At 33.2% G+C, this 12076-nt stretch overlaps 1 protein-coding gene across 1 annotated transcript in view; it reads left to right on the top strand.

Moving 5' to 3' along the window:
• The window catches only part of LOC126888883 (uncharacterized), a 173871-nt gene extending 162143 nt beyond the window's left edge, over positions 1 to 11728 (top strand). The window contains exons 5-9 of the mRNA XM_050657316.1: positions 1935 to 2201; positions 5123 to 5287; positions 5903 to 6041; positions 6150 to 6721; positions 10065 to 11728. Of these exons, the coding sequence (XP_050513273.1) occupies positions 1935 to 2201; positions 5123 to 5287; positions 5903 to 6041; positions 6150 to 6721; positions 10065 to 10667 (1746 nt within the window). The 3' untranslated portion in view covers positions 10668 to 11728. The remainder of the gene's footprint in view (positions 1 to 1934; positions 2202 to 5122; positions 5288 to 5902; positions 6042 to 6149; positions 6722 to 10064) is intronic.
• Positions 11729 to 12076: the final 348 nt, after the last annotated feature.

The raw sequence follows: 12076 nt of genomic DNA, 5'->3' as shown, positions 1-12076 counted from the left end.
AAACAAATGACAATCGATGAAAAGCCCTCTAGAATATTGTCGCATATTGTCAGTCAGACAGTGAAAATCAGTGACAATTTTAAATATTTGACATGACATCGGGAATATTTTGAGTTGTTGATTAAATAATATTCATATATAGTGTATTTGATAAATAATTGATTTAAGACGTGAACTTAATAAAAAGTGATTTATTGTGTATTATTTGTGGAAGATCCAAGCAGAGAATACATCAGGATAATATATTCTGTGATCCAGTATTTTGTTGTTAAAGATGTTCAAAATTGTAAGCGTTCCATAGTAACAATATATTATTAAAAAAATCACTTAAACATTTTTTCTCTTTTCTCTATTGAATAAATTATTACAATCACTGAATACATAGTTAGTGAAAAAATTATCACATTGATTAACTGAATTAATAATTTGCAATTATACAAATAACAGTTATCCAAGAACATTCAAAAGCCATCTCTTTAAAGTTAATCATGACATTGTCAAGTAGAATGAAGTAGAATGACATTCTAGTAATTTTTACATATCCATACCAGTGAGAATTTTACTACACGTAATTTGCCGTGTAAAGACAGAAAAATTAGCGATAGCCGTAAAATATTGGCGAATTATATGTACCGATGGCCTTAAAAAGCGAACATTTGTATTTAAGTTGATGGATTCCAGCGCTTTTCATATTCTTTTTGTGGTGCTGTTACCTTTAGTGGAGGTTAGCGACTACACAGGCAAATATGTCTTTGTCCAATGCGGATCTAAACAAGGATGTTGAATTGAGGTTCAGTCTCTAATACTTTTAAGTAATGAAATCTGGCGCCTACCGGGACCCCGATTTCCTTTAATCTTTCCCTGGATGATCAATTGCGCAAGGCGGAATTTTTAGTTTCTCATTATGTGCTCCAGGTAGCTAACTTCTCTAACTTTTCTATCTTTGATGACTTTTAGCACCTCCCTATCTGGTCCTATTCTCCTCAGGACATTTTCGTTGGTGGTGTGGGTTTTCCAAGGTATTTTCAAGATCCTTCTATAAAGCCAGAGTTCAAATGCTTCTAACATGTTCATCAGCGTTATGTTGAGCGTCTAAGCATCCGTTCCATGCAATACTGTATTGACCATACATTGCAATGCAGAAAACGATATCTAAGATTGATATTAATGCTACTATGACATACACTATGCTACACAATAAGATTTTCAGTTTGATAAAACCTTGTCGGGCTAACTCTATTCTCCCTCTTACTTCTTGTTTATAATCAAGTTGATTGCTGAACCAGCAGCTAAGAAATTTGTATTGGTTTACGTATTCAAACTGTTGGTGGTTTATATGTATTGAAAGGGGTAAATTTTAAAGGGGAATCTTCATCCCCATTTTTTTAAAACTCTCAGCGACTTTACTTAAGAGTATCTAAAGGCTATGGTCAGAATGAGTCATTAAAACAGTGTCATCTGCATAGCGGATGCCATTTCCTCTATGTCCGTTTATCCTGATACCTTCTGAAGAGTTCGATAAAGCGTTCGCAAATATTACCTCCAAGCAGACGTTAAACAGTGTCGGTGATAGCACACAACGCTTTCTGATACCTCGTTGTATTTTAATTGGTCTTGACATGTTATCATTGGTCCTTATGGTTGCTGTCTAATTCCAATAGCTTCTATAATTTGAGAATCTTTTTTTCCATAATTTTCTAAAAAAGGAGACAATTTCTTCTTTAGCATATTGTTTCTCTATGATTGCCATACTAGCCAATGCACTTTGATTCAGTTCAGTCTTCTCACAAGTCTATCTGAAGACAGGTAGACTCTGAAACCGTCTCTATATACCTACTTATTTTGTATTTGTAAATATTTGCTTATTTTCTGTAAAATATAAATTAATTTTAATAATCCAAACTTAACTTTTTAATAATTTTGATATTTTTCAGTTACTCAGTAAAGCTTGCGAACCTCCATCAAGTTGTCATTCTGCTGTATCTGAAGCCATGTCAACTCTTCGATTAAGATTTGGTGAACCTGTCCGGTTCAGATTTCTGGTTGGGATGTTGAGCTCAGCTGGAAGCCACATAGAGCTGCTAACATCAGGGCTGAAGTTTATAAATTCGTTTTTAAACACAGCTGAGTCAGTTCAGAAAAGAGTTTATCTACAAGCAGAACTGGAGCAGGCTGGATTCGATTTGGCCATGATTAAGAAGGTAAAATAATAACTATTTTTTGGTCCATTTCTTGATCTGGAGTTTGTATACTATTTTTTGTTTAGTTTTCATTCGCAGTCCGGCTGTCAGAGACTTAATCTCTAAATACGCCTCGAACAAGCTAAATGTTGCTAGGATGTCGATTTTGGAACCCCAAAAAAGATATAAAAAAGTTTGAAACTTCTACCATCGGGCTTCCCCCTAGAATCTGCCTAGTGGAAGGGGGGGCGGCGAAAACACTAACGTTTCAAGTGTTGTTTATGAAGTAACGATTCATTCTACAAAAAAAGTGCTAATAACCATTGTTGTCCAAAAATATATCAGCTACCTACCTTGCTTGCAAAAATTTTTTAGGGCGTACTGATTCTGGTAAATTGATGTTTTCAAATTGATGCCCCCCCTCCACGAGGAAGTAGTGAGATAAGTATCAAGTATCTCACGAAAGAATAGTGTTACAAAATCTTAGAATCCTTTAAATTATTAATAACAAAATAAATGAGTACTATATTTGATTTATAGATATTACAAAGAAAAAAATAAAACATTTTGTTGGATTTGTCTACTTTAGAATTAGAGCAGAACGGTATTACTATGGCACTTGATGACATGGTGGTTTTCTGCTACCTAAGCAATAATGCACTTATTATACAGGGTGTCCCGAAAAGATTGGTCATAAATTATACCACATATTCTGGAGTCAAAAATAGTTCGATTGAACCTAACTTACCTTAGCACAAATGTGCTCATAAAAAAAGTTACAGCGCTTTGAAGTTACAAAATGAAAATCGATTTTTTTCAATTTATCGAAAACTATTAAATATTTTTAATTGAAAATGGACATGTCATCATTCTTATGGCAGGATGATCTTAAAACAAAATTATAGTGAGGTTTGTCCACCCCATAATAATTTTATGGGGGGTTTGATCCTTTAAACCCCCCAAACTTTTGTGTGCGTTCCAATTAATTCATTATTGTGGTACCATTAGTTAAACACAACGTTTTTCAAACTTTTTTGCCTCTTAGTATTTTTTCGATAAGCGAGTTTTTATCGAGATACTGCTTCTTTTTTAATATATTTACATAAAAATTTTATGGGAGTTTTGTTCCTTTAAACTAGGGATGGCGGTTTTGTTGTAAACAAGTTACATTTACAATACACTTTAGTTTGCGATACTCCATTCGACTCGATATTAATATGATCAAAATTAGTACTATCGAAAGAATATGTATTACTTTTAACACGTTTGTATATTTGTAGAATAGGTACATTTTAACTTATTTAATACTTCCTGTATGAGTGTATCGTTTTGAAAACGTAGCGAAATTCTTGGAGAATCGTATTCGTAATCAGTAATTCGATATTCATAGTCAGAGCGTTATTTTTGGTAATCAGAAAAAGTCATTCACCCACTTTCAATGTCAAGAGTTAAGTGTAAAAAATAGATGATATTTGCGTCTAATTCAACCAGATCACTTCTTATGTAAATATTATGATTACAAATACCTTTTCAATTAAATATTATAATAAAACTTAATAATTGTTTCTGGCTGATGTGAGATTGCACTTTCAGTTTGCTTCTGTATTTTATAAAATAAAATAAAATTTGAATTATGGTTTTGTTTGGAATAATTACTTGAAAATAATAATTATGATTGGGATCCAAAATAATACCTTACCTAATCCTAATCACCATAAAACCTAATAACCGATTTTTACTTTAAAAAGAAAAAACCGGTTATAACCGGAACAAAAAAACAACCGGTAAAACCGGTTATTGCGAAGTAAAAAAACCGGTTTTAGGTTTAAACCGGTAGGCTTTTCCCATCCCTACTTTAAACCCCCCAAATGTTTGTGTACGTTAAACTATTATTGTGTTACCATTAGTTAAACACAGTGTTTTTAAAACTTTTTTGCCTCTTAGTCTTTTTTTTTGATAAGTCACCTTTTATCGAGATGTGGCTTCTTTTTCAAAATATACGTAAAAATGTAAATTATAAATACATTTTTAGATTACTAACAGGTCTCTATAATCGTACTTAACCATATACAAATATGTGGTGGATTCGATAAGTATTCAAAATATCTCAATAAACACTGGCTTATCGAAAAAGTCCTAAGAGGCAAAAATGTTTTAAAAACAGTGTGTTTAACTAATGGTGCCACACTAATAATTAAATTGGAACGTACACAAAAGTTTAGGGGGGTTTAAGGGAACAAAACCCCCATAAATTTTTTATGGGGTACACAAATTTCACTTTAATTTTTATTTAAGATTCTGCTGCCATAAGAATGCCACATGTCCATTTTTAATGAAAAATCTCTATGAGTTCTCGATATATGAAAAAAAATTGATTTTCATTTTGTAACTTCAAAGGGCTGTAACTTTTTTGTGTGCACTATTGTACATAGGTAAGTGAGGTTCAATCAATCTATTTTTGACCGCATAATCTGTGGTATAATTTATGACCAATCTTTTCGGGACACCCTGTATAATTAAACTTCATCCAGTGAGTGTGTGTGTGTATGTCATAATCATTTTTTGTTATAAATAAATCCACGCGGAATAGTCTGCCAATAATAATTAGAATTTGATACCCGAAATTTGAGCGATGAGCTCTCTTGAAGATATTATTATAAAACGGTACTCTCTCAGCTAAGTACTAACCAGTATACTTAATACCAATACCAAATAAATAGTGTGTTCTTGAACTAATTACCCCTCTCCAAGGGCTCCATCCACCCTTATTATATTATAAGGGAGTTTTATGGGAGGAGCGGGAGTAAAAGTGGTAAACTTTTTTGCAACGTTTTTGAGGGCCTAAAATTGGTAACATTTAGCTAGTTCGTATGACTTTTAGAGGTTCAGTGGTATTTTCGGCTGTCTCTGTCGATTGTAATATTGGAACTTTTTATTTTCAGAACATTGGCGTGAATGTCAACGCATGTGAGACTCTTTTTGATGAAATGGATGTCTTTGAGAAGCACTTTGTCGATATTGAAAACCTTACAATACGAACAGAAAGTGCAGAAAAAGAAAATGATAATCTACGCGACAGGCTAGCCGATTTGGAACAGAAAATTCAGGTATAGGTATTTAGGTTTATATATTTAGTACTTATAGATGTCTCGTTCCTTCGCTCTATAGTTTTATCCGACATTTTCATTGTATAAGACATTAACCTTATGTTAACCTCTATAGTTCTTATAATCATGAATAACCCCTTTAGCTTAATATAATGATACCATCACACTATCTCTCCATCCATTGGAGATCCTTTCTTATTTATATATCCTACTCACCATTTGCTACAAAAGGTCAACCCCTTTATCTCCTACAGCCCTCCAAACCTCCACAACCTCCACAGGTCAGTCCTACTGCCTTACCGTTCTTCGTTCTAGTCATCCCCAGTATTACATTCTTATGTGGAATCCCGCATCCTCTGTCTCTTCTCTGGTTGGTCTTGACAACTTTGCTGTTGGTTCCCTACCCGTCATTTATTGTATATTTTTCCTCAAACTCTTCTTTCTAGCATTCTATTCTTAAGAACTTTTGCCATATATTTATCCTTTAATTTCCACAGCTTTTCTTTCTGGTGGTGGAAATTAAAGGACAAATATCAAGTAATAATAATATAAATGAAAAAAATGGTAATGAATCATAATGCAAAAATTCTATTATTAGAATGTTTTATGTTTAAGGTTTTACAAGAAGAAAAGGGTATTTTAATTTCAATGGATCAATGTTTAAGAGACAAATGTAGTGAACTCCGAGAAGAAGTCCAATCTTTAAAATCCGCTCAATCCGTAGATGCATCATCCAGGTTATCAAAGAATCCAGGTATCTCCAACAGTATATTCATAAAACAATGTCATAATCTATACCTTGTTGTCTCGTTTTTATAACAATAATATATTTTCGAAAAATTGATACCTACTAATTTTGCAGAATCTACACCTGAAGATGAAGGTATATCATCTTCTGAAAGAACTCCCAGCCCAGAAGCAGAAATCCAACCCACTTCCACAGTATACGAAATATATACAGCTCCAGAAGAACCGCTAGGTAACGAATCCGAAGAAGAAACTACAATAGAAGATGTGATACAAGAACTTCAGGATATAATCAGCAACGAAGAAACTCAAGATTACAACAGGGAAAACCTAAAACTTAATAACGAAAGAAGACGAGTAGAAGAATCTCAGATAGCGGGAAAATTTAAGATTCATTTGGACATTGACGATTACGCACTTCAGAGTGATTATGAGATAATTCCTTCAAATCTACAACCTGAACCTCCAAGGAAATCTAGGAGTCTTATACATCTATTCATGCCCACTGCTGACTATGATTATCATTCAAAGGAATTGTTTTTTGAAACAGAGAGTCTAACAACAGACAGTTCGTTCTCTTTGGTAGATGTGTCTAAGTATTGTCCTCCTCTATTCGAGAACAAGACAGAATCCAAGCCCATAGAACCAACGTCCATAAAGAATGTATCGCACAACAAAAATTCTAAGGTAACAGTAATATTAATAATATATTTTCACTTCGAGCCAAGCAGGTTCATGACTTGGTTTACAATCTTCCTCCATTGCTGTTTGTTTTTAGCTTTTCCTTTAAAATTGCTTTGATTGATATCCTTCAGGTCGTCATTAATTTTGTGACTCCCTCTGATCCTAGGTCTTCTTTTCTCTTTTTACTACCTATTGCAGCGCTTAACAAGATATTTGGCATGCTAGCTTGGGTCTTTCTTTGGACATGCCCTAACCATCTAAGTCTTTATGCTCTTAAGTAGCTTTAGGTATTCCTATCCTGTGTTTTATTTATGTTTGAATATAGTTGGTCCCTTGTGACAGTTACCAAATATATAATTTTGTGAACTTTTTCAACCTGGACTCTATTTAATTGAAGCACTAAACACTAAAAATTTGTTTATGTTTGAATTTGGAGTCCTTCAATATCTTCTGACAGAATTACTGTATCATCCGCGTATCTAGTTACATTAAGTAGATCCCCGTTGCGTTTTATTCTTTATTATTGACCAGGACTAATCTGTAAAAAAACGTGTATTTTTGGATGTGGGAGGTGGCATTCGGATTTTTACAGATAAAGTTAGGTGACAACTTCAATAATTATAATTTACTTATGCTCCTTCTCAAATATGCCCGAAACATTAATAAAAAAATTAAAATATTTAAAAATTTCGAAAAACATCGATTTTTTTCTGCTTTCTTTGCTTATCACTTTAAAACGCTTCGTTTTGGAACAAAGTCGTAGAGAAATAAAATGAAGATAATTGAATTTTGTATGATTACATAATATACGACTGGTCAAAAATGTCTTAAGGTTTTTATTACGTTTTCTGCAATATAGCAATAAATACAAAATAAGGGAGCAAAATACGCCTGTTGTTATTCAATGTTTCTTAACCACTTTGGTGGTACTTAGAACCTTAGTAATTAGCTTAGAAAATTCTTATAACTTACTTAAATGATCTACCAAATTTCATTAAAATCGACCTAATAGATTTTGCATAATAAATTTTCAATGTAAATGTTCTTAAAAAAGTTCAAATTTTTTAAAATCTTTCTGAACAAAAAGTAGACTATTTAGAAGTTGGCTAACTTTTTTAATATAAAGAGGTGCTCTACTTATCTAATACACTTTACAGAATTAAAATCGGATTATTTAAGGGGCCTCAGCAATGTTTTAAAATTATAAACAATTTTTTGGCTTATAAACAAATAGCTTTGTTTAATAATAAAAAAATTAATTTTTAGCAATGCAAATAATTAAAAGCGGTATAATTTGACTTAAAATTTCAAATGCTGTCAGAAGAATTGCTATTTTATTTTTTAATCAAAATTTATTCTCGTTCAAAAATTGCAATTTTTCGACTTTTTGAAAGTTTCACCGTGTTTATCTCGAAAACTATGCATCCTACGAAAAAACTTGTAAGAACATTTTTTTCTTAGAATTACTCAAGAAATACAAAAAATGTTTTATTTTGCGAAAAATAGATGTTATGTAATTTCTCAAGTTATTTGTTTATAACAATCTTATCGACATCCGGATCAACTGTTACCCAAAAAATTCGCGTTCTACGGGTCAAAAGACATAAAAAAAACTTGGGTAAGTCCATCTAAATAAAGGAGCCCGTAGCACCCCTCCTGGACACAGCACTAATTTGTTCATAAAGCAAAAAATTGTTTATAACTTTAAAACATTACTGAGGCTGCTTAAATAATCCGATTTCGATTCTGCAAAGTGCATTAGATAGGCGGAGTGTTTCTTTATATGTAAAAAAATTGACAAATCTTTGTATGTTCTAGTTTTTGTTGTGCAAGATTTTAAAAATTTTTAAATTTTTAAAAAATGTTTAGATTGCAAAATTATTATGCAAAATCTAGTCTATTTTGCCCCATTGTTTTATATTTATTGCTATTTTGCAGCAAGGGTGTTAAATTAAGATATTTTTAACCAATCGTAGCTGATAGATAATTTAATTATCTTTGTTTTATTCTTATACGACTTTGTTCTAAATGAATCGTTTTAAAGTTATAAGCAAAGAAAGTAGAAAAAAAACGAAATTTTTTGAAATTTTTATTTTTTACTTCTTTTAATAATGTTCCGGGCATATTTGAAAAGAATCATAAATCAATTATTATTAACGAAGTTATCACCTAACTTTATCAGCAAAAATCCGAATGTCACCTCTCACATCCACCTAAAAACAGATCCTTCCTTGTCTATAAGTGCTTTTTTAAATAAGTGGTCCGGGTAAACCTTGAACACTGTTGGGGACAAAATGCAACCTTGTCCGACTCCTCGTTATATGGAGATTTCGTAGGTGTAGTTACGACAGCACTTTGATTCCTTTGTCATCTATTTCTATATTTCTTTAGAATCTGCAATACTTTTATATACCGTACTTCATCAAATACCTTTTCAAAGCTTACGAAGCATGCAAATACATCTTTTCTTTTTGGTATTTTTGTAATAGGATATTTAGGGTAAAAAGTATCTCCCTAGTTCCTTCAGCATTTCTAAAATCAAATTGGGTACCTTCGAGATCATCGTTTTGCGCGTAATTCTGTTCTGAAGTCATCATCATCATGCAACCTCTTCGGTCCACTGCTGGACATAGGTCTCTCCCATTTTTCGCCACTCTCCACGGTTCTGTGCGTCTTGTTGCCATTTCTTGGACATTCGGTTAATGTCGTCCATCCAGCGTGTTGGTGGTCATCCTCTGCTGCGTTTGTCTTCTCTTGGGCGCCAGCCAATTAGTTTTCTGGTCCATCTTGAGTCTTTCAGTCTCGCTATGTGACCTGTCCAATTCCATTTCAGCTTGGCTATACGTTCGACGACATCAGTGACGCCTGTTCTTTTCCTCAGGTCTTGGTTCCTTATTTTGTATTTTTTTGTCACGCCGAGAATCGATTTTTCCATGCGCCTTTGCGCCACTCGCATTTTTAGTGCTGTTGTTTTTGTGAGCGTGAGGTTTTCTGCTCCATATGTCATAATAGGAAGACCGCATTGGTCAAATGTCTTCCGTTTCATGGTTATTGGGATGTTGCTCTTAAAGATGTCTCTTAGTGAACCATATGCCGCCCAAGCAAGTATTATTCGCCGTTGAAATTCGCAAAAATCGAAATTTTTCTGCGAATTTCAACGAATTTCTGTTTTGAAGTATTCTTAAGAAAATTATAAGAGTGTGGCTCATTAGGATAATTAATCGATATTCTGAGCAATTAAGGTATTGGGACAAAGATGGACTTGAGCCAGTCTGTGGGAATCACTCCATTGTTATTTTAATGAAGGTTATAATAATAATTTCAAATTACAATATTTTTGTTGCAGGTGACCGTAAAGCGATCAGAATCTTTTAGACAGCTACCAAAGACAACACCCAACGTTGAACAAAATATTTATTCTGAAAGATATCAATTCAACATTCCTCCTGAAGTATCTACATTCAAAAGAAATCTACAGAAAAACAAGAAACACAACTTATCCAATAAGTGCATGAGCTTAGATAGAGTTGACAACAGTATAGATGTGTCAAATGGTGTCGTTTTAAACAAAGTAAAAACCATTGCCTCAAGATCAAAAAGTGATTCTGAAAACATACTCACAACTACTAACAAAAGTATAACAAATGTATATATAAACCAGGATAAAGACATCAAGTATAAGTTGGGATCATATTCAGAAGAAAAGCACAGAATGTTTTTGCCGTCATACTCAGAAGAAAATGAAGTGTTGTATTATTTTCCTCGAATCCAAGAAAGGAAACCAAGTAATTCTTCGAGTTTTCTTCTGAATCGAGGATTTAGCAACGCTGGTCTGTATTCTGGCCAAACATTTGAGACACATCACTATTTTAATCGAAGTAGGGAGGTTATAGGGAGCGATTGCAGGAGTTCTGGAAAATTAACAGATTTTCCCTCAGGATTATATTAAAAATAGATTTAGTTGTACTGTAAATAGTATTTTGTTTGACATAATTATAATGTATAAACATGCTGCTCAATAAATTTTGCAGTTCGATAAGAAAACCACAATTTTATGGTTTCAAAAACCTTTATTATTCAGTATAATTTCCCTGCACATCAATACACTTGTTCCTACGAGATTCCAATTATAAATTCCATCTCTAGTGAGAATCTGTTATGTACCTACTCATCATTTGATAAATAACCCTTTCCACGCATGAATTTTTTTTGGTATTAAAACAGATGGAAGTCGCTAGGGCATAAATCTGATGAATGCGGTGGATCTTCCAACAAGCGTCGAACTTTAATTCATTGGTTCTAGCCATTGTTAGAATGCTCATATAACACAGTGCATTGTCCCGACGAAAAATATTTTTTCTCTTCTGCAAACCGGGTCTTTTTCACGAATTTTTTCTTGCAGCTGATCTAAACAGTTACGATAATATCCAGAATTTATTTTTTTGCCAGTTTGTAAGTAATCTACAAAAAAAATTGCTCTAGCATTTCAAAAGACTGATGTTACTACCTCGTTGGCTGATTTCTGGACACGAACTCGTTTTGAAGCCGAAGAACTAGGATCACACCACTCTTTAGCCACTTGTTTTGATTCAGTGTTACGGTGATAGACCCAAATATTATCCTTAGTGATGAATCGATGCACAAAATCTGCTTTATCCTTTCGAGAACGCTCTCAATTTTGCTGAGAAATTCGCATTCGAATTCGTTTTTGTTCCGTTATCGAATGCGGCCCCCATTGTAAACACAGTTTTATGAAATCCAATACTTCAGTCAAAATATTGCTTAGATACACTATCCAATGAGAAACTTAATAGGGCAGTCAATGAGGGTATGTGGCTCCGAATTCCATCCTACTATATCGATTTACGTGATATTTTCACAGTAAGTAGGGAATAGCCCAAGAAAGAAAATCTACCCTATGCCGATGTGTGCTTTTGTCTTGGGGGTGGTTCCCATCCCTTCTCGGGGGTGGACAAGTTTTTGCTTAAATAACTACGGAAGTTGCTAGAAAACCTAATACTAAGCAAAAACTGTTCTATATTTTTTTTTTCGAAAACTCCATACTCTTGGAGTTATTCCTGGTTGAAATTGGCCATTTTCATTGAAACATAACACCTTTTCAAACTTGGAAAGAAATCCTTTGTAAAAGGTATAAAATTTTTTTATTAAAAAATCCCTTAAAAGGGCTACATCACATCAAAACGTTTTCGATTTTTATAAAAAATCATCATCAGTGTTCGATAAACTGGATGCTAGCTGAGCCATAAAAGAAAAATATCTGGGTAAAAACCCTTTACATAAAATATAGATTCCTTAAAAGTGCATATTTCAACCTTTTTATTGAAGTATGCTCTTTTA

Source organism: Diabrotica virgifera, chromosome 7 (genome assembly GCF_917563875.1).
Source record: "Diabrotica virgifera virgifera chromosome 7, PGI_DIABVI_V3a".
Lineage (NCBI taxonomy): Eukaryota > Metazoa > Arthropoda > Insecta > Coleoptera > Chrysomelidae > Diabrotica > Diabrotica virgifera.
Note: the sequence above shows the minus strand (reverse complement) of the source record. Positions and strands in the feature narration are given on the sequence as shown.